The 27,940-nt window shown below is 47.8% G+C and overlaps 1 protein-coding gene across 3 annotated transcripts; it reads right to left on the bottom strand.

Moving 5' to 3' along the window:
* Positions 1–55: 55 nt before the first annotated feature.
* Positions 56–27,940, bottom strand: TP53I11 (tumor protein p53 inducible protein 11). Of its 3 annotated transcripts, none has more exons than XM_043970459.1 (7): positions 27,673–27,940; positions 11,778–11,943; positions 7,648–7,706; positions 7,253–7,301; positions 6,408–6,504; positions 4,271–4,372; positions 56–2,327 (listed from the first exon to the last, which is right to left on the bottom strand). In XM_043970459.1, exons 1-7 carry the CDS (start codon positions 27,714–27,716, stop codon positions 2,194–2,196), a joined length of 651 nt encoding a protein of 216 aa, XP_043826394.1. In that variant the 5' UTR covers positions 27,717–27,940; the 3' UTR covers positions 56–2,193. The 3 variants fall into 3 exon arrangements, with proteins under 3 accessions (XP_043826394.1, XP_043826393.1, XP_043826395.1); XM_043970458.1 differs by lacking the exon at positions 27,673–27,940 and adding an exon at positions 26,472–27,049; XM_043970460.1 differs by lacking the exons at positions 11,778–11,943; positions 27,673–27,940 and having other exon boundaries at positions 6,485–6,504; positions 7,648–7,687.

Raw genomic sequence — 27,940 nt, 5'->3', positions numbered from 1 at the left:
ACTCTGGTCCAGGCTGGCCTGATTTGGGACAAAATCTGGGAATGTAGGGGCAGGATTTTGACCAAATGCATTTTGTTTATTTCTGCTACTGAGGTATCAGGTTCAGAGGACAAAGTCTTGCAACACCCAAAGGGGGAGGGGGAGACAAAGATACACACGAGACATTTGAGTCCTTCTGGAATAGAACATGAGTTTTCTGAATTTTCCTGCTCTAAAGGCACCATTTGAAGCATGAAAAACAACAACAAAATGAGAAAAGAGGCTAGAAAAGTAGGAAAGAGAGGGAAGGCAAGCAGCCAGGCTTTCCTGCTCACTGGGTTAGAGCTGAGCCAATGGGAGAGGGGGCTCTCACAAGAGGCAAACACGGCAGAGGGTTGCGATTTGCAGAAATGATGGGGTTCTCTTCTTTTTTTTTGCACATCCTAATTCTACTATTTACAAAATGGTTTCTGACTCAGGGAACCTGTCAGTGACAAGTGGAGGTGGGGATGGAGTCCACCAGTGCCCCTATCCAGAGAATGGAAAGGGTGAGGGAAGCTGAGGAAGGTGGGGTGAGGGAGGGGAAAGGAAGAGGTGGTCTACAGATTGGCAGGGATTGGGGGCTGAGGGGAGCCCTTGGGTCCAATGCTCATGTGGCAGTCTCCTGCCTGGAGGGACCATTGCTAAAGTTCAATCCCAGAGGGTATATTGTCTCCTCCCCATCACGGTTTAATTCATCCTCGAGCAGCTTTGGGAGATCCAGGTGAAAACCTAGGGGCTCTCAGATGGGGGAGGGACAGAGAGAAAATAGAGTAACATCTCTTTTCCCATCTTTCACCCACTGCTTAAAATACCCTTGTTCAGCAAAGGAGACAACCCTCCAAAAGTGATATTTCCTACTAATATAATTCCCTACTCCTGTCTGTTATGGCTTCATCTAGCTGGGGTCCCAGTAGTAATGGACAGTCCAGTCCAGGGACCCACCTACAAAGCCATGCCCATAGGGTGACAACAGCAAAGCCACTGATCCTGAGAAGCCAGTCCAGGGTGAGTTTGGAGCCTAATTTGGCTCAGTTTTAGAGGGGTGGGGGTGGGCACTGGGACAGTTCATGAGCAAAAGGAGTCTCTAACCAAAAGTTCTAATACAGAGCTGTCTGGAAAGACCAAGGGCAGTGTGGGCAGATTGCATCTGAATGCCTGGAACAGTCAGCTAGGAAAGGACAAGGAGAAAACCTTGGATCTGAACTCAGGCTTCCAGACTTTGGCAGGACAGCCCTGGGGCAGGATTTGGGTCCCTGAAAATCCCTCCTTCCAAAGGATGTGGGAGCAGCCAAATGAACCTGGTCTCTGGTGACCCCGTTTCTATGGGGCTGCTCCCTCCTCCATGCCCTGGTCTCAAGCCCTTCTGTCTCTTGGAATGGATAAGTTCTGATGTCCTTTCTGACCCTGAGATCCAGGGCTTCAGCAGCACTGACCAGCAGAAGCTCAAAGGTTAGGGATTCCCAAGGGGTGAAGGTGGACCTTTCATTCTGACTCTACAAAGGTCACATCCAGTCTGTCCCAGTAGAAAGAGAAGAGATGCTTTTGTTTATCTCCAGGGCCCTTCTTTCTTCTCATGGGTTATAGAATTTGGAGCTGGAAAGAGACCTTAGAGATCACCTAGAACGATCTCCTCATTTTATAGATGAGAAAACTGAGTCTCAGGTTGTTAAGTGATTTGGCCAAGGTCAAAAAGTTGGCAAGGAAGGGGACAAGGATTTGACCTCTGGAGTCTTCTACCACCAAATATGATGTTCTTTCCACAGTATCACTGCTTCCTTCTGAGACTCAAAGCCTAGACCAGCTGCCATCCCTAACTTGGGAAGTCTCAGGGACCTGGGCATGGCCCAGGGAGATTTCTCAGGAGGTAAGCCAGTGGCTACACGTTGGCCCTGGGTGTCAGGATTAAGGTTGGCTCCAATCCTAGGGCCAGGGCCTGGTTAGGACATGAAAACTCTCCATCTGGAATCACTGAGCCAAGGAAGGGGAACCACTTCCTTGTCTGGGCCAGGAACAGAGCAATCAAGGTCTGGGGATGGGGAGAGGGTCACCCCCTCTAGTAGACAAAAAAGGACAGACCAAAAAAAAAACCCCCCAAATGTCACCCTGGCCCAGGGAAGTCCAGACAGGCCACCCCCACCCCTGACATCTTCCGCCCAGGGAGGGGCGGGGCTACTAGGCCTTCTTGGTTCTCCGGCCCACTTGGTAATAGTAGTAAATGCTGACGAGGATGAAGAGGAGGCGGCTGGCAAGGAGGAACAGGGCCCCTGGTGAGATGTGCCCGTTTTCTGCCAGGGTAGCAGTGGTGACTGAAAGAAACAAAAGGAAGAAGCCCCTGAGTCTTGCGAATGCTGCCTACCTCCAGCACCCACCCTTCCCTTGCCCCACTCACCCAGCTGCCATCTCTGGACAGGCCCTCATCACCTGGACCAATGCAACAACCTTCTACCTAGTCTCTGCCTCGAGCCTCTCCCTGCTCTGGTTCGGGTGATTCTTCCTAAAGCTCCAGCCTAATCAGGTAGTTCAAGAAGCCCTAAGGAGGTGGCTTCCCTAGCAGTGGCTCAGCCTCCGGCAGAAAATACATGCTCCTTATCTGGGCATTAAAACCCCCTCACAATCCGGCTCCATCCAGGATTCCTGCAACCTGCTCCCCTCCACAAACTGGCTCCCCCACCATTCTCTGGCCTTTGTGAGCTTTGCCCCCATCACGCACCATGTCCCTTAGAATCCCTGATTTCTTTCACCACTCACTTCAAGTACCATCCCTTACACAAGCCCTTCCCCGCCCTCCCCAGTTCTCATTGCCTGCCTTGCTCAAATGACTCCATATTATTTCTATCTTTGTATATCGATGTGCATGTTTTTTTTGGCCCCATAGACTGTGAGGTCCTTGAGGGCAGGACCCCTTGGGTTTTTGTCCTGGTATCCCCAGTGAATAGCACAATGCCTTGTATACAATAGGTACTTAATAAATCTTGTTTATTAATAGTAATAGCTAGCATTTAGCTATCATCTTGTGCTTTATATAAAACACTTTACATATATTATCTCATTCAACATGAGATCTAATTTTGGGGGGCGGGCAGGGCAATGAGGGTTAAGTGACTTGCCCAGGGTCACACAGCTAGTAAGTGTCAAGTGTCTGAGGTCAGATTTGAACTCAGGTGCTCCTGAATCCAGGTCCAGTGCTTTATCCACTGTACCACCTAGCTGCCCCCATGAGATCTAATCTTGAATAAGATAATATATCTAATGCTACCCACATTAGAAATTATCTCAAAAAATATCTCATTTTGAATGTGATAATATATGTAATGCTACTACCTTGGACTCGGGATGCAGAATGAGACATATGATTTTGGACATGACCAATGAAGGATTGTGACACTGCATGTTTGTTACAAGGGTTTTGTTTTTATTCATTTATTTTTCTTTTCTGATGGGTGGGGGAAGGGTTCAGAAAATGGGAATTTAAAAATACATTTTTGTCAATTGGAAAAAAAGATAATTATTTCATTGGATCCTTGCAACAACACCATGAGGTGGGTGCTATTATTTTCCCCATTTACAGATGAGAAACCTGAGGCTGAAAGGAATTAAGTAACTTGCCTGGTGTCACACAGGGAATATATGTCAGAGGCAGGCTTTAAATTTAGGTCTCCCTAACTCTAAATCTAGGGCTCTATCCACTTTGGCACCTAGCTGCCTCTAAGAATGGAGAGAGAAGATGGTCAATGACCATGTCAAAGGTATATAAAGGATCATTAGAAAATCAGGAAGACCCCCAGGGTTGTCAGTGGGGCATGAAGACTGGCTTCAGGATGTCAACTGCCCACCCTCAAGGATGCCAAACTCAATAGCTCTCTGCTACTGAGAGATCCAGGTGACTGTGTTCCATCTGTTCCCCACCTTCATTCCCCAAGATGTCTCCTCTAACTCTAACCAGATGAAAATGAAGAGCACTAACTAAACCAAGGCTCTACCACCGATCCCCATTCAACCCCAGGGCAAGTAGTTTTGAGGGGATGGGGGATGTTGGAAATGCCACCTCCATGTGTCTTGGACTGACTGGCTGACTTGCTGTGAGGAGAATGTGAGCTGTAGTGAAGAGAGACCTGGAATTGGATAGAGAGGACCTGGATCCAGTCTTCATTCTGCTACTTACTACCTCTCTCGGCCTCTGTCTTCTCATCCCCCCAAATGAGGATATTGGAGTAAAAGATTTTCTAAGTTCTCCCCTCTAGCAACTCACCTAAGAACTGCACCCCAAAATAGCAGGCTTCCGTCAGCAGGGTCCAGCGGATAATAACCTTCTCAGCCGTGTAGAGGGCATTCCACATGATGAGAGAGATACCTGAGGTGGAAGGAAAGAGCAGGCTGTGTGGTGGGGTATATGTACCAATTGCTCACGCACCAATCTTTCCCTCTCTCTCCTCCAGGTCCCTCCATCCATCCAACTCGGAGGAGGGGCAGGCAATCTACTTATGGGTCAGCATTTCTGACAATATGGGTAAGAGGAGCCTGCTCTGACAGAGAACCTCTCCCATCTCTACTACATGCTAGGCAAGAATCATGTCCCCAAAGGCAGTGTCTCTGCATCCCTGAGGGTCAGAATAGACCTATCCCCTCCCCTATCCCCTTCCCAAAAGGGCTTCTCCCAGGGTTCTGCTCTCCAGCGGCAAATCTGAGTTCCTCCCTACCAAAGTGGTTATAAACTAGTCCTGTGGTCTTAATCAAGCATGTCTCTTCCCTCTGTGACTCAGTTTCTTCCTCTGATGGTATGATCCCAATTTCCTCTACCTTTACCAGCTGTGTGGACTTAGGGAAGTTCATAAATCTCTAAATGAAGAGATTGGACTCAGTGGTCTCTAAGGTTAATGATAATAATTTGTAGAGTACTTTAAGGTTTGAAAGCACCATACAAATAATATATCATTTGGGAGGAAGGTGCTATTATTATCCCTGTTTTTATGGAAGGAGAAACTGAGGCAAGCAGAGGTCAAGTGATTTGCTCAGTCACCCAGCTAGTAATTGATTGTAGTAAGCTGAACTAAAGTCTTCCCAACTCCAGGTATCCTCTGTAGCTCTGAGACATCTTGGGAGGCAGGATGGTCATAGTGGGAAAAGGTCAGGATTCAGAAGCTGGCTTTGGCACTGACTATTCACCTTTCTAAGCCCCTATTTGTAAGCTCTAAGGCTTGAACGAAATTATGTATGTATGTATGGACTTTGTAAAGTGTAACATAGGAATGTAAGGTAGGATCATTAAAGATGGTGGTAGTGGTGGTGATGATGGAGGAGGAGGGGGAGGAGGAAGAGAAAGAAGAAGAAGAAGAAGAAGAAGAAGAAGAAGAAGAAGAAGAAGAAGAAGAAGAAGAAGAAAGAGAAGGAGAAGGAGAAGGAGAAGGAGAAGGAGGAGAAGGAGAAGAAGAAGAAGAAGAAGAAGAAGAAGAAGAAGAAGAAGAAGAAGAAGAAGAAGAAGAAGAAGAAGAAGAAGGAGAAGAAGAAGAAGAAGAAGAAGAAGAAGAAGAAGAAGAAGAAGAAGAAGAAGAAGAAGGAGAAGGAGAAGGAGAAGGAGAAGGAGAAGGAGAAGGAGAAGGAGAAGGAGAAGGAGAAGAAGATGACGACGATGGGGATGATTTTGATGATGCCACTATAGAGATCCATGCTATGATGAGCTGCGATTCTGAGTTTTGCCACAAGATGGCACCATATGTTCAAGGGAGCCTTTCAAGGGCCTATGATTGTCATATTTAAGGTCTAGAGCAGGGAAGGATCATTTTGCAGATGGGGAAACTAAGTCCTAAAGAGAAGTGACTTGCCCAAAGTCATCGAGGGAGTAAGTTCCAGGGTGTTCTAACTCTGGAGCCAATGCTTTTCTCCATTGCACAGAGCTGCTTTTTGTTCTTCCAGCTCTCCCATATTACAGATTGGGAAACTGAGACCTGGAGCTATGAAGTGACTTTCCAAGTACACACGGGTGCACTTGCCCAAAGTCTGGAGGAATCAGTGACAAGGAGCAAGTGCAGGACCACACCATCTAGGGCAGCTGGGCCCTAGCAATACCCAGAGTCTCCTTTCTGCCTTAGTGGAATGAGGGACCCCTCCCCTCTCAGTAAGAAGTCTTTTGCCACCTGTTCCCCCTCTCAGGCCCAGATTGATCTCCAAGTGCTTCTCCTCTCATGGGGCCCCAGCAGCAGAATGGGACGGAATACTTACGGCTTTGTTGATATTACTTTCATATACGGACTAGACTAGAGGTGACCACTGTTGTCCCCTCTAATTGGAAAGTTCTGGGATCCTGATGCCCTTCTCACTGAGCCACCTCACCTAGATTTCCTCTCTGGAAAGTCTTCCCCCTCCACTAGGACTCGCATATCTCTACTCACTGAGGAGCGCTCCTCCATAGAGTCGGATTGGAGTTTTGCTGTTCACCTCAGCCCCATCAAAGACAGCATCAAACAGCTGGTCAGGAAAGGCAAGAGCCTGAAAAGTATAGGAAGGGAAGGTGATGTAGCGCCCTGGACACTGGTGAAAGGGTAGGCTAGGAGAACCCACTGATGATATCCTACTTCCCAGACAAAACCCAGGGAAGGGTGGGCAGCAGTGACTGGGAAGAAGAAATCATTATGGGATCATGGATTCAGAACTGGAAACTCCTTCAGGAGTCCTCTAGGTTCTCTCATTTTACAGGTGAGGAAACTGAGGCTCAGGGAGTTGATGTGACTAGCCAAAATCAAACATATAGTAAGTGTCAGAGGCAATATTTACAACTAAATCCTGACTCCAAAGTCAATGATTTTTCCAGTACCTCATTTTGGGTCCCCCAACCAGGCTTTGGTTCCCAATATGTGAGTAGGAAGTGGGAGATTTTGTGTTTTCTAGGGGAAGGGGGAGAGAGGGCAGCTGTTTCCAGTTCAGAAAACAGGATCTGGGACCAAATGGGGCAAAGAATGGCTCTGTCTGGTCCATTAGAGACCCCCCCCCCCATGATCTCCTTGAGGATAGGAATTAGGTCCATTTCTCGGCAGAGCCAAGTACAGTTGGGTGATCCATTCTGGAAGGTTTATCCTAAGAATGAGGCAGAGACAATTGGACCGCTCCGATGGGGGCTCTGAGGGAATCTTCTTGGGCAAATAGGTGGGAAAACCATGGGAGGCATAGCTATGGCGGTGGACACGGGAAAGGGTGAGGGAGAAGGGATGACCACAGGCTGAGCTGTGGTCTTCCTTACCATGATGGCCACTCCAGAAAAGAGAACAGCTGAGACGAACTGCCAGACCCTAGAGAGGAGGCATGGGTTATTGCCAGGAATACCCCATCCCCATCCCCAGAGGCAAAGGGGTCGCCCTCATCTCCCTCTCCCCACTAAGACCCCTCTGGCTGGCGGGCCTGGAGAGAGTGACGTCATGGGAAATAACGATGGAACCAAGCACCCTTTGACTAAGGGTCAGAGGACAGGATCCAGCTGTGGCCAGATCAGGGAGCCCAAACTTGGAGCGGGTAGACATTGGCTGGCGGCAGCCTCCCTTCTTTCCCTGCCTCCTTCCCTTCCTCTCTACACACTGGGGGAGGGAGGGGCATCGGCAGGGAAATAGGAAGGGAGAGGGGACCTCCACCTCCACTTACCTGAGCCCCAAAGGCTCCCGCACAGCAAACTTGATTTCATTTCCCAGCACTTGGCTGATCTGCCATTGAGAAAGAGAAGGTGGGAACTGGGGGTGGGTGGGGAGACACAGGGCCACTGAAGCCCAGCGAGGACCTCAAGACACAGAGGGTTTGGGCTTTATTCCTCTCCAGGAGGAAAGAAACCCCTTCTGTACTCCCTCCCTCCCCATACACATGAACAATCAAACCATCAATCAGTCAGTTTATTATGCCAGGGACTGTGCTAGACTCTGTGTATATAAATGCAAAAATAAAACAGCCCCTGCCCTCAAGGGATTTACACTCTGCCAGAAGCAGCAATGTACAAACAGATACACGCTGTATATAGGTATATAGACTACATATAGACAAGACAGATACTGTGTGACCTGGGGGTGGGGGTGGGACACTAGCTGGGGGCAATCAAGAAAGGCTTTATGCAGATGGAACTGCTTGAACTGAATCTTTTTTGTTTGTTTATTTGTTTTGTTTTTTTTTGCAGGGCAGTGAGGGTTAATCGACTTGACCAGGGACACACAGCTAGTAAGTGTCAAGTATCTGAGTCCACATTTGAACTTAGGTCCTCCTGAATCCAGGGCTGGTGCTCTATCTACTTCACCATCTAGCTGCCCCTTGAGCGGAATCTCGAAGGAAATTAGGAATTCCAAAATGTTTCCAGGCATGGGGACCAGCCACCTCAGAGTCACAGAGATGGGAAATGGAGTGACATATAAGAAAACTAGTAAGATTGCTAGGGTGGGATTATGCTCGAAGGGTAGTCATATGGAATGGGACTGGAGAGGTAGGAAGGGCCCAAGCCCAAGTGAGAAGGGTTTTAAATGCCAAACAGATATGGTCGGACCTGCACGTTAGGAAAAGACTTGGGCAACTGAATGGAGAATGGATTGGAATAGGGAACAATGATGCGAGTAGACCAAATAGGAGGTTATTTTAATATCAGGTGGGGGAGGGCAGCTAGGTGGCACAGTGGATAAAGCACTGGCCTTGGATTCAGGAGGACCTGAGTTCAAATCCAGCCTCAGACACTTGACACTAGCTCTGTGACCCCGAGCAAGTCGCTTAACTCTCATTGCTTCGCAAATATATATATATATCCTTTTGCTCAGGCCCGTGGTCTCAAGACCACTTACACCCATTCGTGGCCTTGCTTTCTCCACAGAAACACAACATATCATAGTGAAGGAAGCATTAGATTTAGAGCCAAGTGACCGGAGTTCAAATTCTAGCTCTGTCAACCTTACCTGGGTGACCTCGAGCAAAACCCTTTTCCTTCCCTGGGCCTTGGTTTCCAAAGTTATAAAATCAGGGGGTTTCACTAGGCACCCTCTCTCTGAGGTCCCTTCTGATTGTAAATCCGTAAGCTCTGTGGCCTCCTTTTGCCTTGTATTTGAAACCTTGAATAATGATTCCATCCAAGGCATGGAGCTGGTTGTCAAGTGAGCAGAATCTTACAGCCACTAGGTGCTCCCCAAGTCCCTCCAAACCTCCTGTCACCAGTCCATTTCTTTCCTTCTTATAATAATACAAACCACTCACTTTTCTATTGTGCTCTAGGCTTTATAAAGAGCTTTTACCTACAATAAACCCGTGGGGAGAAGAATCTTTCTTCCCAGAGCTTCCCTCCTGCTCAGATCTTCCCTTCCCCCATTCTCTATCACAGTATCTCCTGATGCCTCTTGGGGACCAGTAGGAGCCCAAGGCATCTCTTCTTATTTCGACAGAGGGGAAATTGGGCTAGCACCGACAAGATGAAGATCCTTAAGAGGATAAACAAGGGGCAGCTAGGTGGCGCAGTGGACAGAGCACCAGCCCTGGATTCAGGAGGACCTGAGTTCAAATCTGGCCTCAGACACTTAACAATTACTAGCTGTGTGACCCTGGGCAAGTCACTTAACCCCAATTGCCTCACCAAGAGGACAAACAAGAGGAAAGAAGGAGAGGGAGCTGGTCTATGCCCCTTTCCAGGACAAAACCTAACACAGCCTGGGCAAAGCAAGGTTGAAGAATTTGCCCCCCTCATGTCGGGGCTGCCCAGGGAAGCTTCCGGTGACCTATTCAGAAAGTCATCCTAGGTAACTGGGTTCAGAGCCTGAAAGGGAGCTAAGAGCTAAGAGATCACCTAGTCCAAGTCCCACATTTTACCAGCGAGGAAATGGAAGCCCAGCAGGGAGAAGAGGCTTCCCCAAGGTCACCTAGCTGGTAAGCATCAGAGCTGGGACCTGAACCAAGGTCCTCTGGTTCCAAATTCAAAGCTATTTGCATGATACTGTGTTACAGTCTCTCATTTGATTTGACTCAACAAATGGATCTCCATAGGTCAGGAAGGCTTAGCTTTTCCTGCAGAGATGAAACTTAAACACACTGATTAGCAAAATCCACATTCAAAATGATCCCTCACTTTCAAGAGGTGCGGGAGGGGCCATGGTCATGGGATGTTCACATTCAATATGTTGGTCAGCTTTGAGGATCTTTTTTCCTTCCTCTCCCCCCCCCCACCCCCGCTTTATTATGAGGAATGGCTCTCTGAGAAGGAGTGAGAGAGGGATACATCGGGAAATGTAGGTAATATGAAAGCAAAGATAGACATTTTTTAAATGGTGAATTAATTTAGCTTGGAGCCTCCTTTCCAGGACTTTATAGCCCTAAGGTAAGTTCTAGGACTAATTGGTTCTGATGTCACAAAGATGGGAGGATAGAAGGGATGAATAATGCAACCAATGACAGAATTATGAGCCCAAAAGATCTCAGCAGGCTAAATCATTGGGTATAACCGAGTATGATGAAATTATATAGGGATAAAGGTAAAAGTCTTACACTTGGTTTCAAAAAATAAACCTCACAAATACAAGATGGAAGAGGCATGGCTAGACAATATTTTGTTGGAAAAACCATGTAGGGATTTTAGTGGACTGCAAACTTAAGATAAGTTAACAGGTGGCAGGTAGGTGGCACAGTGGATAAAACATCAGCCCTGGATTCAGGAGGACCTGAGTTCAAATCCAGCTTCAGACACCTGATACTTACTAGTTATATGACTCTGGGTAAGTCACTTAACCCTCAAAAAAGAAAAGCAAAACAAACAAACAAAAAAGATAAGTTAACAGTGGGCTACTTAAATAATCTCATCTATTTGGAAGTTCCCTCAGAGGTTGGAAATCATAACCTATCCATGACTTCCTAGACAAAGCAAGTTGTTCACCAATATGGTTTCAGTTGTTCAATAATTTTTTCAGTCATATCCAACTCTTCGTGACCCTATTTAGAGTTTTTTGGCACAGACACTGGACTGGTTTGTCATTTCCTTCTCCAGCTCAATTTACAAACGAGAAAACTGAGGCAAACAGAGTTAAGTGACTTGCCCAGGTTCACCCAGCTAATAAGTGTCTGAGACCACATTTGAACTCAGAAAGATAAGTCTGACTCCAGGTCCAGAATTCTATCCACTGTGCCACCTAGCTGCCCCACATCACTGTGATATGTCAGCTAAAGACTATCCATATCTAGGGATGCTTTAAAAGGAGATCTTTCAAGAATAAGGTGACAGTACTCTAACTAGTACCAACTAACTCTAACATACTCTAACCTAGTCAGACTATATCTGAGATTCTGTCCTGGGGCCCACACTTTAATGACATGGTAAGCTAGAAAGCATCCAACGTGGTTAGACTTTGTTGAAGTTTAGCTCCAGTAGACGGGACTAGATGCAAATGGGTAGAAGTTACAAAGAGCCAAGTTTAGTTTTGACGTTAGGGAAATCTTCCTGGCCATTAGAGTTACCCAGAAGTGGAGTCGATGACCTCTGGAGGTGGTGGGTTCCCCCTCCTTCAAAGAGGCTGAATGAGCACTTGACAATGAGGGTCCTCCTGGGCGATTCCTCTTTTCCTTTGGGAAAGTTGCCCCTTGCAACTCTAAAGTCCTGTGGTTTTGTGATGTACAAGAGCCATCTCCTTAAATACCTACTGGCCCCATTCACTCTCCCTCCCTCTCCCTTTGCCCTTCTTATTTTCCTTTTCCCTTCTGTTTGCTTATCAATCTGCCTGTTTGGGACAACCTCGGCCAATCACCATCCTGCTCAGAGAAAGACTCCTCACCTTGGAGCGGTGCACTTCTCCATCATCGTCCTCTCCTCCCACTCCAAGGATCTTTCGGGTCTTCAGGCGACTCACCAGGTCTGTCTGGCTGTGCTTCTTCATGAGAGGCGGAGGCTGTTTGGCCACCATCTTGGTCACTGGTACCTGCGGACTGGCCTCAGGGGAGCTGAAAAAGAGAGAGGTCCCTTCAGCCCAGGCCTGCCTGGATGGTCCCACTTCTGGTCCCTGGGACCTGGAACATGACCTTTAGTACTGCTCCCAGCCCAGCTCCAAGACAGCCTGTGGTAATGGACAATGAGATCACCGGCCATGGGGGCAATGCCTCTCATTGGCTGCCCTCGGGGTCAAGCACAACAGGGTTCCCATCCATCCCCAGCCCTCAGGGGAAGGGCTGCAGTGACCAAGGAAGGAGCTGGGGAGTTTGAATAGAAGCCAAGTAATATTAATAGTTCACATTCATTCTTATAGTATCATAGGCTCCCAAAGCACTCTTCCCACGGCCACACTATGAGGTGAGGAGAGGAAGTGCTATTTGAAAATAATTTTCATCCCATTTCACGGATAAGAAAACAGAGACCCAGATCTATAAAGAGATTTGTCCAAGGTCCCACAGAAAGTAAGTTGCAGCGTCATCCAAGACAGGACCCAGTTCTTTTGTCTACAAACCCAGAGCTCCTGGGGTCAGAATTTCAGAATCTGAAGGTACTTCTGAGGCCATATAGTCTAATTCCCACCCCCATTGTGAGGAATCCCCCTTCATTGCCTTTCTGGGGCTGGAGGAAAGAGGATCTCGAACAACTAAGCTTACTGGCCACCTATCAGAACCTGGTTCTCACCTGGAGTGAGTCAGTTGACGCCTCCCTGAGATCTGGGGCCCCTCATGCTGCATCAGCCAGGACCTCCCTCATTCCAAACCCACGCAAGTAACATGAACAAATTACATTAAGTCCCAGTTTATTCCATTCTACAAATATTTACATGAGCTGACCCTGGATGAATGTCACATTCCTGTAGAGCCCCAAGGTTTAAAAAAAGGGGGGAAAGAGCACTTTTTTCCTGCCAACCTTGGTGGGGGAGTTAGGTACTGAAAAGTAGCATTATACCCATTTTAGAGGTAAGGAATTTGGGACAAGTGACGTTCCATTGAACTCAGCTCTCTTCTGTCACCAACTTCAGGTACTATTCCACTTTACACCCTACATAAAGCCTTCCTATGAGAATCAGGCGACTTGGTGCCTTTGTTCACCTGGGGAAACTAAGCCACAGAACAGCGCTATAGAATCCAGTCATGGCTGGGGCCCAGATTTTCCAAGCCCAGACTCATTCCCATCTCAGAGCCCTTGTTCAGAATGCTATCTCCTTCCTCTCCCTTTCCCATCTCTTTTCAGTCTACCCAAAATCCTACCCATTCTTCAACACCTCAATCAAGTCCCATTCCACAGTGAAGCTTGTCCTGCCTGCCGTGACTTCCACTGATCTCCCCTTTCTTGAAATTTCTTTCACTTTTCCCTTCTCTTCCATAGTCTAGGACTTAGGATCATGGATCTATTGTCAAAGAAATTCAGAGGCACTCTAGGTCACAGCCTTCTCATCTTAGAGATGAGGCAACTGAGCCTCAGAGAGGTAACCTTGTCCAGGGTCACACAGTCAATCAATAAGCATTTATCAAGGCACTTCTTACTGTCAAGACAAAGAAAACCAAAACCAAAACTGTGCCTACCCTGAATTACCTTCCATTCTAATGTGAGAGATAGCACACGAATAACACGAAATGTTGTAGATGGGAAGGGTAATAAGCATTTATCAAATGCCTACTATGTAGATAGCACTGTGCTAAGTGCTTTACAAATATAATCTCATTGGATCCTCACAACCCTGTCAGGTAGGTGTTATTATTAATCCAATTTTGCAGTTGGGGAAACCGAGGCAGGTAGTGTTTAAGTTACTAGTTCAAGGTCATACAGCTAGGAAGTATCTGAGGCTAGATTTGAATTCAGGTCTTTCTTACTCCAGGTCCAATGCTCTACTCACTGTGCAACCCAGCTGTCACAGAAACACACATGGACTGAGGTTCTGAAGCCACTTTTACAGGTCTAGGGACCTGGGATCCTCTTACCATTCCTAGAGCTAATTCCTAGTTGTCCTCCAGGTGATGTGGGCATGAGCCACATCACTACCCAGCCCAAGAACTAGAGAAGTGACTTTTTCCTCAAGTACCCAAAACTTGCTCAAGTAGGGAGTACAGTGAGATATAGTGGGGCTATGGGGTCAGAGAACCTGTGTTCAAATCCTGTCTCTTCTTGTCTGTCAAATCCTGTCTACTTTGCTACCTATAAGACCTTGGACAAGTGACTCAACTTTAATGATCCATAAAAAATAAGGGGATTGGACTAGATGGTACCTGCCATTAGTTTCTTTATAGCTCTAGAAATAGGGGGTCCACGATCCTCATCATAAAAAGCTTGTTCCCTATGTAGAAGAGCTGAGTAATGCTATGGAAAGAGTCTTGGATTGGAAAGTAGAAAACCTGAGTTTGAATCTTCACCTTGCTACTTCCCGGCTGTGTGACCTTAGACAAATCATTTCACTTTTCTGGGCTCCATTTTTTCTTGTGGAAAATGAAGAGGCTGGGTTAGTCGCTCTCCAAGCTCCAATTCTCTGCTTCTGAGGTTTCCTGGGTGTGTTTTGTGCCCAGGAAACAGTGTTAAAGGCGTGGTCAAAGCATCTCAAGCAACCCACCCTCATTTTCTCTGTTGGTCTAAATATATGCTATAATTAAACCTGCCACCCACTGCTGGTGTTCCTGATGGCAGCTGCCCACGGTGAGGGGGGGGTTAGGGAGAGGGGGGGGTGCTGATGATCTAGCAGGGAGGAGAGGCGCCCATGCTGTCTGGGAAGGCTCCCTCCCCTCCCCCCCCCTCCTTCTCCTCCTGCACTCTGCAGAGATCAGCAGGTTCCTTATGCTCAGGCTGCGGGGCTTCCTTGACCATGAATGCTCCAACTCCAGTCCCACGGGTCAGTGAGCTCTGGCAGAAAGGAGAACCTGTAATGAGGGGCCTCATGAAAGAGCCCCAGGCAAGAAATTAGCCTTGTGGAGCCTCCCCTCCGGCCCTGTCAATAGACATTGTGTCCCAATCTGGTCCAAACAGCAAATCTAGCCATTAGGGAGTGCCGGCTACACTGAAACCTGCCTTGGCACACCCTGTCATTGACACTCACTCCTCCCCACCACACACACATAGCTGAAGCATCATCGCCCTGGCTCACAAAGCCACGAGCTCCTCTCTGGGCCTTAGTTTGTCAAATAAAAAGGATGAACTACATAGTCTTTAATATCCCTGTCCCACTCAGACATTCCATATTCTGAGGTCCTTCCCAGCTCTGACATCCTATGTTCTAAGGTTCTTCCCAACTTTGACATCCTGTGTTCTAAGGTCCCTCCCAGCTCTGACATTCCATGTTCTAAGGTTCTTTCCAGCTCTGACATCCTATGTTCTAAGGTTCCTTCCAGCTCTGGCATCCTATGTTCTATGGTACTTCCCAGCTCTGAAATTCTATGTTCTATGTTGCAAAGTTCCTTCCATGTCTCATGTTCCAGGTTTTATGTTCCATTCCAGCTCTCGAATTCTGTGATTCTGAGATCCTCCTGAATCCTTTCCAGACTGGGGGTGGGGGTGGTGGGAGGAAGGGGGAAGGAGGAAAGAATGGGTCTGTAGCTCGGTGTTCCTGGCCTGTTCCCCTGGCTGAGAGAGTCTCTGTGTGCCCCGTTCTCCTTGCTGATGATTCAAGACTCTTTCTGAAAGCAGGAGAGGAACAGAGGAGGAGAAAGCCCTACTCTCTGGAGCCATGTTTACACAGAAAGCTCAGAGCAGGGGGAGGGGGAGACTGCAGCTCTCCATTGGCTGGGAGGAGGGGGAGGGAAGAAGAGAAGGAGGAAGAGGAGCAGGAGCAGAGGAGTGGAGGTGTGCAGTGGGGAGGAGCAGTAGAGCTGCCGGGCTCCCCTGGGGACTCACGTTCTGCTTTTCTGAGCTCAGGAAGTCTGCAGAGCATCGTCTCAGCTTGGAAATGCAGCCTGCTGGTCGTGTTGGCTGCAAATTTCCTTCCTGCTACCAGCCACAAGTTCTTTCTGGCACCATAGAGGTAGGGTTGGGGCAGAAGGGCTGCCTTCCTTATATCCTTCCCCCTAACCAAGGGTCATGGGGGAGAGAAGAGACTCTCTATATACCTGAATACAACAATCTCACATCATTCAATGTCTCAGATCTATGCAGTTGGTGGTGCAGGGCATACTGCTGGATTTAGTCAGCAGGATCTAAATTCCAATCCTGTTTCAGAAGCTTGCTTACTATCTGTGTGACCCAAGGAGAGTCATTTCACCTCTCTCTCTCTCTCTCTCTCTCTCTCTCTCTCTCTCTCTCTCTCTCTCTCTCTCTCTCTCTCTCTCTCTCTGTGTGTGTGTGTGTCTTTCTGTGTCTGTTTCTGTCTCTGTCTCTGCCTCAGTTTTCTCATCTGTAAAATACAGATAATAACAGGAACTACTTCACAGGGTTCTGAGGATCAAACGAGACAGTATCTAGTCTCTAGATAAAGTCATTGCTGTTGTTCATGGGAGGGCTGGAAATGTAAGTCATTTGGGGGTGGGGGGAGGAGGAAATGACATCAAAGCTCTCACTGTAGTAGATGGTTAATAAACACTTGTTGACTGTCCCAAGAAGATAGATTACTAATCTTTCCTTGTCCCTCAATGACTGGCTGGTTGGGACTTGGGAAGGACTGGGCTCCTATCAGCTGGGGATCTCACATGTGAGACTCAGATACATGTGCCATTGGTGAACCTCTGCCCATAAACCTCTCCATCTGGGTCATTCGCTCTGCAGGACAGTAGAGCATTGCTATTAGGAAGTGTCTTCCCTTCCATGCAAAAAGCTGCTGCTGCACACAAGAGGACAAAGAAATGAGTAGTAATCCTAAAGCCAATGGGTGAATGCAATGGTGTAGTCCAGGATTAGTTAGAATTTAGTAGAGACTTTGACATCATCTTCCATGTTGTTCTTGTGGAAAAGATGAAGAAATGTGGTTTTGATGCTGGTACTGGGAGGCAACTTCAGAACTGTTAAGATCATGGCTTAATGAGGATCAGCTGAAAGAAATGGTTATGTCTACCCTAGAGGAGTGTTGGGGCAGGGCAGGGGATAAGGATGATAGCCGTTTCCGAGCTTGCAAAGGTTTGCATCCATGAAGGAGAAAAGCATTAAGGTAGTGCTATTTGATCCAAGACCGCAGAGCTAGGAGCAAGATCTGAAACTTACAAAGAGAGACTAGAATGGATTTAAGGAAAACCTTCCTAATAATAATAGCTGGCATTTACATCGCATTTTAAAGTTCGTAAAGTGCCTTTAAAAAGTCATATTATTTCATCCTCACAATAACCTTGGGAGGTGGGTACTATTGTACTATTGTTATCTCCACTTTGCAACAGGGAAATTGAGGCTAAGAAGGTTAAGTGACTTGCTCAGGGTCATTTATAAGTGTGTCTGAGGGAAGATTTGAACTCAGGTCCAGCATACTATCTGTTGTGCCACCTAGTGCCTTATTCCTGCTGTTTCTACCCCTTAGAGCTATCCAAAAGAAGGGCTTTGCCCTCATTGCAAGTCTTTAAGTAAAGGCTGTCTGCTCTCACTTTAGAAGGCTAATGAGAGAATATAAACAGTCTTGGCCAGCCCAGAGACACTTTTAACACCCAGCAGCTACAAAAGTTCCCAAAACTACCAATTCATTATTATTTGATATCTACTTCCCAGCTTTGTTCAGCACTGTAGGGGATGTTGATATGGTACTATGCAAAGAACATTAAGACTGGACTCAAAGGTCCTGGGTTAAAATCATGTCTTGGACACACAAGAGAGTAGACTAGGATATGGGGGGAGGGGGGGGGATAACACAAGCATGCTGAAGTGTCCCTAGGGTATAACTATTGGGACTTTGAGAATTGGAAAGTGGGCCTGGGGCATTCACCAATTTTTATTCTTGATTTCTTTTTCTTTCTTTCCCTTCCTTCCTTCCTTCCTTCCTTCCTTCCTTCCTTCCTTCCTTCCTTCCTCTCTCCCCCCCCCCCTCTCTTTCTTTCTTTTTTGGTGGGGGTAATGAGGGTTAAGTGACTTGCCCAGGGCATCACACAGCTAATAAGTGTCAAATGTCTGAGATTTGAACTCAGGTGCTTCTGACTCCAGGGCCAGTGCTCTATCCACTGCACCACCTAGCTGCTCCTGTTCTTGATTTCTTGCACCGAAGCTCCCCACCCCACAACTCCAATCAGGCAACAGTGGAGATTTTAGCAAATCCCCACCGTGGCTCTGAGAGGCAGAATGGCCCCACCAACATATCTCCCTAGTGTCTGGACTCCCAGAATGAGAGTTTCCTGAGGTTCAGAAGAGTTAGGTGACATGTATAGGGTCATACAACTAGTAAGGTCCAAGATGGTATTTGAACCAATCTTCTACTTATCCCAGGTTTAGCTTCCTATCCCCTACATCCCACTTCCTCCCTGGTCTCAACTATAAATATTTTCATTATTTGCAAGGATTTGTAGCTGTATTTAGAGGTCATCTATTCCAATTCTCTCCTTTTATAGATGGGGAAGATATGGTTGCCTTAAATGGTTTTAGGTTTTCCTCTCCTTAGAGACTTTTGGCGGGGGGGGGGGGGGCAATGAGGGTTAAGTGACTTTCCCAGGGTCACACAACTAGTTTCAAGTGTCTGAGGTTGGATTTGAAATCAGGTCCTCCTGAATCCCGGATAGGTGCTTTATCTACTGCACCACTTAGCTGTCCATTCCTTAGAGATTTTTCAAGCAGAGGTTGGATGAACACTGGCCAGGTATTTTATAGTAGGGATTCTATTCAGGGGTTCTTATTCCTTTTTGTGTATCCTGGATCCCTTGTGAGGTCTGGACTATGGAGCCCTTCTAAGAATAATACCTTCAAATGCCTAAAGTGAAAGACTTGGGGGGAAAAAAAAGAAAGACTTGGATCTGCAAAGGAAACAGATTATATCGAAATGTAGCTATCCAAGGGCAGCTTGGTGGGCATAGAGTCAGGAAGATTCATCTGTTCTCAGATGCTTAGTAGCTGTATGGCCCTGGGCAAGTCACTTAATCCTATTTGCCTCAGTTTCCTTCTCTGTAAAAAAATGAGCTGGAGAAGGAAAAGGCAAACCACTCCAGTATCTCTTCCAAGAAAATCCCAAATATGGTCATGAAGAGTTGGACAGAATCGAACAACAAAAACAACAGCAAAATAGCAATCCAAAATATTTTTAAAAGCAAGTTTGTGGACCTCAGCTAAAGAACCTCCTGACTAGATGGCCACTGGATCCTTTCCAACTCTCAAAATTTGCGATCAAGTCAATTCCCCTCCTTTTATGAGGGGGGGGGCGTGGGGGGACAATGAAGCTGAGACCAATTACAATGACTTGCCCAAGATCGCACAATTAGTAACGCTAGAAGGGAGAGTCTAGTGGGACTTGGGGGAGGGGATGACTAGGAGTTCAGAACGAGGGGGTGGAGAGTGTAACGGAGGAATCCCAGCTCTGCTTCCACAGGACACTCAAGGGAAAACACACACCTGAGAGTCCAAGCCACAGTCTTTCTGTCTTGGTGTCCTCTCTGGCCTCCCCCATCCTTTTTCTCCCCTTCCCTTTGCCCAGTGAGAAATCCCCTTCCCTTCTGAGTGACACCAGCCTTGTTTCCACAGTAACAGACCAAGTCATATTTCCACCTCCCTTGCTGGAGAGGGTGAGAGAACACAAGAGCTAGATAAGGAAGGAGGGGGGTAAGGAAGGAGGAAAGGCGGGGAGATGGTGGAGGGGAAGGGGAGAGGCCTCTGACAGAGCTGTCTTCTCCTCTTTGGGTCTTTGGTTGTTTTTTTTTTTCTCCACCTTCCAGGGATTCTGGAAGGCAAAAGCTACCCAAGAGAAAAGCCAAATTCCTCAAAAGGAACCAGGTTCCTCTCTAAAAGACTCTCGATGTTAGAAGAGGCTGGGAGGCGTTTTTGTGGAAGGGAGACTGCTCGGATTCTTCTCATCAGAGGTGTTAAAAGCTGCTCTGAAGGATGTGTGTGTGTGTGTGTGTGTGTGTGTGTGTGTGTGTGTGTGTGTGTGTGTAGGGGTAGATAAAACCCCCCTTCCCAAAGAGCCACAAATTGAGATACTTTCATCTGTAGCTCCTGGAAATCTACATAGATCCCAGATGCAACAGTGACTAAAATCCAGGACGGGTCCTGTAGCTGGCAGGTAGAGCAGATGCACTCTATGTTCAATGATTTAAGTGCGTCCCTCCCCTGCCTCCCTCCCCAAACCCCACAACCATCCAGCCAACATTTCTTCTACTGGGCGGGGGGTGGCACAAAGAACTTGTCTCCAGGAGGCCCTTGGGATCTCCAGCACATCAACATGTTCTCACCCTTTATCACAATAACACAGCTCAGGGCAGTGTGGGGAGACTCTAGTCTGCCTCAAGAGAGACTTGGGTTCAAAGCCATTTCTGACACTTATTAGTTAGGTGACCTGAATAAATCACAACTCCTCTGAGCCTTCGTTGTTTTTTTTCATACATTAAATCTCATAGGATTTTCTGAGAATGAAATGTCTTTGAAGTGCTTTGCAAAATTTAAAGTGCTATTTACATGTCAGATTACTGTCATCATTATTACTAGCTAGAGAGGCAGCATAATATGGTATATTGGATATGGGACTTGAAATCACGAAGACCTGGGTTCAAAATTGACTCAAATGTATAACCCTGGACAAGTCTCTTAACTGCTATCTGCCTCAGTTTTACCAACTGTAAAATGGAACGATTGGACTCAATGACCTCTAAGACTCACCTTCCAACTCTAATTCTAGGCTCCTGTAAAATGGTACATCTAGTAACTAATAATAATGGTTGATTTCACGTCCATCGTCTCACTCACCCTTGGCAATAAACTAGTGATATATGTCCATTTAACAGATGAGGAAACTGAGGCTCAATGTTTTGTCCGAGGAGTAAATATTTGAGTCAGGATTTTCACTGATGACTCTCAGTAATCCTTAAGCAGCTCTACCTCTCACAGTTAGCAAGGGACCATGGAAGCCCAGGGCTCTTCCCACTTAACCAAGATGTTGGCCTTGGCACCACTTACATAGTTGGTGGAAAGGTGTTTAAGGATTCTATAATTGCTTTTTGTATATAAATCTTGTCTCTCCCCTCTAGGCTTTTAACCCCTGGAGAGTGGGGTCAAAGTTTTATGCCTTGAATCTTGGAGTCTTGTATTTAGAGCTAGAAGCGACTTTGGAGGACACTAATCACTTTGCAGATGGAGGGGGGCAGATTCCAGGAATGAAGGGCAACCATTGGCAGTGAATGGAGTTGCTGGATGGAGGGTCTTGTAAGTAGAACAGCAAGGAGGGCCAGGGTTACCAGACTGGAGAGTTCATGGAGAGGAGAAAAATGTAAGAGGACCAGGAAAGGTAGGAAGGGTCCTGGTAGGGACAGGCATTGGGTGCCAGAGAGAGGATGATCTTTTTAAACCCTAGAGGTAATAGGGAGCCACTGGAGTTTTTTGAGTAGGGATGGGTCACCTGAAGATCACTTTGGCTGCTGAGCTCTAGACCTCACCCAGCAGTACACTAGGGTGAGTAACACTTATGGCTCCTACCTCACAGGCCTGTCATGAGGCTCCAAGGAGAAAAATGCCTGGAAGATGGTTTGCATTGTAAAGCGGATGGGTGCCTCTTGCCCTTCCCCCCAACCCAAAGATTAGTTTCCCTGGGGCTCTATTTGAGGGCAGTCAAGGCTAAATTTCTGTAAACAACTTTCCCTGCCCTTCCCCCTTCCTCCTACCCTAGGCCATCAAGGTCCCTGGCCTTGCTTCTAAAATAAACATTCTTTGTCTGAAATGGAAAGGACCAGAAGCCAGAGGAAGAGAGACACTGGCTTCCTTGCAGAGCCCTGGAATTTGTCCTTAATATAGGAGGGAACAGTTTGGGTAGGAAAGCCCTTTTCCTCTAGCCCAGGAATTCTTAACCTGGGGTCTCTGCCTTTGTATTTTATTTGATGATTTAAAAGCATTATTCCTAGAAGGGACCCATAGGTTTTGCCCGAGTGCCAAGGAGTCTAGGACACAAAAAGGGGGAAGAACTTCTGATCTGGTCCAATTAGGCTCACTTCAAGCTGACATAACCTAGGTGATCAGTGGCATAGTAGAGAGAAAGCTGGACCTGGAGTCAGGAAGACCTGAACTCAAATCTAGCCTCTTATGCTGACCACCTGTATGACTATGGGTAAATCATTTAACCCATTTCACTATCCTCATCTGTAAAATGAAGATTCTAGGGTTGTTGTAAGGATAAAAAGAGAAAATATTTTTGTCTAGCACTTTGCAGACCTTAAATTGCTGCTAAATGCTGGCTATTAGCCATCTCCCATTGGAAAATCCTCTTCCAGAAAAATAGGTGTCCTTTTTAGCAGACAAAGTGGCGGAATTAAATGTCAGCTTTTTCTGTTCCCATTCTCCCTACCCTCCAATGGAGCCAAAAAGTGAGAGGAAAGAGAAAAAGAGCAAAGAATGAACGGGTTAAATGAGATGGCCTCTCAGGTCCTTTCTGGTTATGAATCTGTGATCCTGTGATGGTAACACAAAGGGAGGAGGGAGGGGAGGGGAAGAGTTAGAAGGGAGGCGGCGGCACAATGGAATGGTCACTGGTTGCGGAATCAAAGAATCTGAGTTCAAGTCCTACCTCTCTGCCACTTACTTCCTGTATGATCTTAGACAAGTTCCATAATCTTTATAGGCCTCAATCTTCTCATTTGTAAGATGAAGGGTCCAGAATCAGAGTAGAGAGCCTTTGAGGTCCCCTCACAGTCCTATGAGAGCTGGCTCAGGAGTTGGAAAACCTGGGTTGGAATTTTGACTCTTTCTTCCTGTGCAACTCTGGACAATCATTTCTCCTATCTGGGACTCAGTTTCCTCATTTGTAAAATGAAGGGGTTAACCTATTATGTTCCTCTTAGCTGGAGATTGAGAATGCTCTGGTCTGGGAAAAGGGACCAGAGGGCACAAAATGCCCATTTAGAATGGGCAGACTCTCCGTGACTCTGGGTAAACCACTACTCAGATCTCCAGTTCCCTGACTTGGAAAATGAGGGGATTGGGGTATATTAAAGATTATTAGCCTTACATTCACTATGAACTCCTTAGACAGACAGTTTGGTGAAACCTATGGACTCATTCTCAGAGTCAAGTTTTTGAATGTGTAAAATAGCATATAAAAATACAAAGGAAAACAACATTGAAATAGTTATTAAATGCTTTTAAGTTCACAGGCCCCAGGTAAAGATTAGATGAACCCCAAGATTCTTTTGAGCTCTAAATATATAGCACCTGGCTTCAAGATTTCACTATTCTATAGATAAAAATAGATAGAGAAGGAAAGAGAGGGGGGAGAAGGAGGAGGAGGAGAAAAGTGAAAGACAGAGTCAGAGAAAGAGGAGAGAAAGAAGGGAGAGAAAGACCGAGAGATGGGGAGAGAGAGATATTGGAAGAGGGAGACAAAGAGAAAGAGAGAAGGAGGAGGAGAAAAGAGAGAGAGAGTTGGAGAGAGAGAAAGAAGAGAAAAAGAGATGGAAATGAAGAGGGGGAGAGAGAGGGGAGGGGGAGGAGGGGAGGGGAAGGAGAAGAGAGAGAGGAGTGAGAGAAGGAAGAGAAAGACAGATGGGGAAGAGAAATATTGAGAGAGAAGAAGAAGAAGAAGAAGAAGAAGAAGAAGAAGAAGAAGAAGAAGAAGAAGAAGAAGAAGAAGGAGAAGGAGAAGGAGAAGGAGAAGGAGAAGGAGAAGGAGAAGGAGAAGGAGAAGAAGGAGAAGGAGAAGGAGAAGGAGAAGGAGAAGAAGAAGAAGAAGAAGAAGAAGAAGAAGAAGGAGAAGGAGAAGGAGAAGGAGAAGGAGAAGGAGAAGGAGAAGGAGAAGGAGAAGGAGAAGGAGAAGGAGAAGGAGAAGAAGAAGAGAGAGAGATTGATTGAAAGAGAGAGAGAGAGAGAGAGAGAGAGAGAGAGAGAGAGAGAGAGATTAAATACACAGCCCTTCCCATGAGACTGTTAGGGATTGGGATGACTAAAACCATTTCAGAAGAGGCTACCTTCCCACCACTACAATGCACATACTCCTCCCAACCTCCTTTTGAGAATCAAGGGAATGGTATCTCATTGAGAGTTCTACTTGCTTTTCAACGGGGTATCTCCCAACCACCAAACCCTTCTCAAATCAGACCATTCCAGCTTTGAGCCCCTAGAGGGCAGCTGGTGCCGTCAGAGTGAAGCTGACTAGTTTCAGGGCAGGGACAGCAGCATTTCCAAGTTCATCTCTCTCTTGGGACTGTGAGGGGAGAGGAGGGGGGAGTGGTGGAGACAAGCATCCGGTAGAGTCTTAGGACCTATAGACGATGAGAAAGAGACAGAGGACACAGATAGATAAGCACAGGGACAGAGGGAAGAGTGAAGGGGGTGGTGGGGAGGACAGAGTGCGCCCATACCCACTTTAACCAATCCAGAATGATGAGGAAATGGAAGTCCGTCCAGGGGAGGCTTGTCCCAGATTACACAGTGAGTGCCCTTTCTCCAGCAAGTTCTGCCTTTCCACGGTGCTAATTCTGAGACTGTCATTTCTGAGTTCTCCTTCCTGAAGTGACACACCGGGTCCCTTTTTAGCCAGGTCAATCAGCTTCCTTGCCTCAGTTTCTCCATTTAGTAAAACTGAATCAGGAATGCCACCTCCTTAGAGGAGTATTGCTAGCCCAATGGACATGTAACTAACCAAAAACTGGAGGATGTGTAAGTCACTGTTGGGAAGCTGAGGGTAAATTGCCCAGGAAGAGGTCGCCTCTGGACCCTGATAACAAGCTGGAGACAACATGGTAGAACAGAAGTGTGGCTGGACTTGGAGTCAGAAAGATAAGGGGTTAAATCTCAGCTCTGATGCTTTGTGAGATTCCTGGGGATTTGGGAGCTAACTCCCAAGACTGCCCAGACTCAAGATCCAAGGATCTATTGTCAGGTTACTTCCAGGCTCAACTTAAGTGACACCTACAACTAGAAACTTTTCCTGATTTACCCTATGGTTAACAAGTATTTCTTTTTCTGTGTCTCTGTTTTCCCTAGTATGATGTAAGTCCCCTGAGGACAGGGGTTGGATTTGGGCAGGGAGGTCTTCATATCTCCAGAGGCTAGTAGGCTTAACTCTTAGTAAATTTTGAATTGGATTGGATCGAGACAAGAGGAAGGGATGAGGGGAAAGGATCATCTTTTCTGGGTTCATAAATCTTCCACACTTCCTCCGTTGAAAGCCCTGGGCAGATGCCATGCTCCTCCTCCCCAGAAGTTGAGTCAGTCAGTAAACAAGCATTTATTAAGCACTTACTTTTTTTTTTGCCATACTGACAGGGGGCTCTACTCAGGCCTGGCCTTATCCTGTAACAGCTATTTCTCTGGTAACCAGCGAATGGAGTTAACATTCTCTACTATGAATCTCTTCAGGGGTTCTTAACCCGGTGTCCAAGAACATTAAAGAAAAAAAAAATAACGACTGTATTCCAATAGAATTGGTTTCCTTTGCAATTCTCTAGAGCTCATTTTTTTTTTGCATTTAAAAATATTGTCCTGAACAGGGAACCATAGGCTTCCCCAGACTCCCCAAAGGGTCCATGCCACAACAGAGGAGTCCCCGACCCCACTCCTCCCAGTGCCATAAGAGCTCTCCTCTGAGCCAAGAAGAAAATGGCTGAGTTGTTGACCACCCAAGTTGAGTTGCTATCATCTTGGGCATTCTCCCTCTTCCTTCACCCCCATGCCCCCCATCCTTGGATGGAGCGTCTGGGATGGGGGGGGGAGGTGGGGAGCCAACCTTTAGTGGTGGTCCCCTAATTTTCAGGGGCTGACAGGAGGGAGAGGCTCCCACTCTCCCAGATGACTTCCTCAGGATCCTCGTTGAAGGAAGGGGAAGCCCGCAGGAGGCCAGGAGAAATGGGAAAAGTTTGCGTTGAGAAACAGAACGTGATTTTGGAGCTCTGGGCCAGGGCTTCGGGGCTAGGAGGCAGCATATTGGATGGTCATAGAATCCGATCGCATTTTTGCTCTAAGGGGCACTTGGCCAAGTCGAGCTGCTTTCGTCTCTCTTCCCTTCTCCCCTCTCCCCCTCTCTCTCCTGGTTCCCTGGCGCACACACCAAAGTACGCCTCCCTCCCCGGGTTATTCCCGTCAGCCAAAAAGCTGCCTGCGCAACTACTCCAAGGCTACAACCGCCAGAGGGATTCCCGGAGCTCCGAGGAGGGGCAGACCACAGGACCCAGCAGCTGAAGCAAGGCCCAGCTTCCTCGGGTCCTGAGCCTCCCAGAGGTGCGCCTTCCAGCCCGCCCCCACCCAGCAGCCCAGGGCAACCCAGACGCCTGTCCCCGAAGACTCCCGGTGGCTGCTGCGCGCCTGTATTTGCTTACAGCGGAGTGACCCACTAGACCGTACGATCGGCTCCAGCCGACTAGCCGGCTCTAGTCCCCGACTAGCAGAGCTCCAGGCCCGCACGTCTGCCTTCCTGCCTGCCTGCCTGCCGGAGTGGTCAAAACTCCCCAAGGCTCCTGGTTCCCCGGCGCCTCCATTCCGGGGCACTTACCGTGGAAGCCGGGGCCGGCAAGGCTCCTGGGGAATCAGCGGATCCAGACCTGGATCGGGTCTTCTTGGGTCATCTGGACCATCTTCCTCCATCCCTGGTCTGCCCACCCCCAAATCACCCGTACAAAGACTGCGTGGCTCTAGGGTTCGGGTAGTTCTGTAGGCAGCAGAGACTCACTCAGCTAGCCCTTTCCTACACCAACCCTGAGCTACTGACAAGACTGGGAGGAAGGAAAGAACGAAGGAAGGGACGAATCCCAACCTCACAACTTCTTTCTCAGCAGCATTTAAGGTCCCAGCATTTGAAGCTGCAAGAGACTTGGAGCGCTTCTCGTCCAACCCCTTATTTGACAGACAACGCTCAGGTTGAGAGGGGGAAAGAAATTGGCCAGGAGTCACACAGCTAGTCAGTTACAGAGCTGGAACCAGATCCCTAGATCACGTCTCCTGACTACACGGCACGGGCGGCACAGCTGAAGGGACCTTAGAGCTCCTCTAGTCCAACCCCCTCATTTGATGGATGGGGAAACTGAGGTTCAGAAGCAAAAGAGGAGGGAGGGAGGACAGATAGACAGGCAGGGGGAGACAGAGAGAGAGAAACGGAATGACTCAGAGAGACAGAGATAGAGTGGTACAGAGAGAGGAGAGAGACAGAGAGTCGAGAGAGGGAGAGACAGAGACGGGGCAGAGACTCGCTTATAGAGACAAAACAAGAAAGAGACAAGAGATGGGGAGAGACAGAAAAAGAGGAACGGGGAGGCACAAAAGAAGCAAACACCAAAGAGTGTGGTTGCTTCAGCCAGAGACAGACTCAACAAGAAACGATGAGAGAGAGAGACTGTAAGAGGCTGAGCCCCTTAGAGGTAGGTTTGGAGGGGGGAAAGGGGAAAGTCCCAAACTCCTCTTCCCAGCTGTCAGCTCACATCCCCATCCTCCCTCCACCCCCAGCATCAGAGGCAGAGAGCCGAGAACCCTGCAGAGACGCAGCCAAATTCCCCATCCTCTCCTGCCCCCCTCCCGGAGTGCCCGGGGACTTTCCGCAGGAGTTCCTGCCGCACGCAGACAGCTCGGACTCCGGAGAAGCAGCTGGCCAGGCGGAGGAGGAGGATGAGGAGGAGGAAGAGGGGGCGGGAGGGTGGGGGTGCAAAGTCAGTGGCCAGCTAGGGGAGGAAGGAGAAGCGACGGAAAAAGCGGCGCCTTACCCGGCTAGGGCATGGTCGTCGGCGGGGCCGAGCAGAGGCTGCATGGGGCTTACGGCGGGCGGCACACCGGGCCGCAAAAGGAGGGACAGGGCACGGGCGCAGGCACGGGCGCGGGGCTGCCTCACATGGCGGGGCTGGCTCTGGGGCCAGGGCCGGGACCGGAGGAGCCGGGGCAGAAGAAACTGAATCGTCTGAGCGCAGCGCCCTGCGTGACGGAGCTAAGCCACCAGCCAGCGGCCAGGGCTGGTCCCTCCTCTCCATTACCATA

Source organism: Dromiciops gliroides, chromosome 6, assembly GCF_019393635.1.
Source record: "Dromiciops gliroides isolate mDroGli1 chromosome 6, mDroGli1.pri, whole genome shotgun sequence".
Classification (NCBI taxonomy): Eukaryota; Metazoa; Chordata; class Mammalia; order Microbiotheria; family Microbiotheriidae; genus Dromiciops; species Dromiciops gliroides.
The sequence above is the reverse complement of the archived record's forward strand: the minus strand, read 5'-3'. Positions and strand labels throughout refer to the sequence as shown.

Bases quoted from the DNA above. Each gene is read 5' to 3' on its own strand.
- TP53I11 (XM_043970458.1), bottom strand. From the start codon at position 26,563: ATGGAGGAAGATGGTCCAGATGACCCAAGAAGACCCGATCCAGGTCTG. The intron at 11,944-26,471 runs GTAAGTGCCCCG...TCTCTTTTTCAG, and splicing joins TGCCGGCCCCGGCTTCCACG to CTCCCCTGAGGCCAGTCCGC. The intron at 7,707-11,777 runs GTGAGGAGTCTT...TCTCAATGGCAG, and splicing joins GAGAAGTGCACCGCTCCAAG to ATCAGCCAAGTGCTGGGAAA.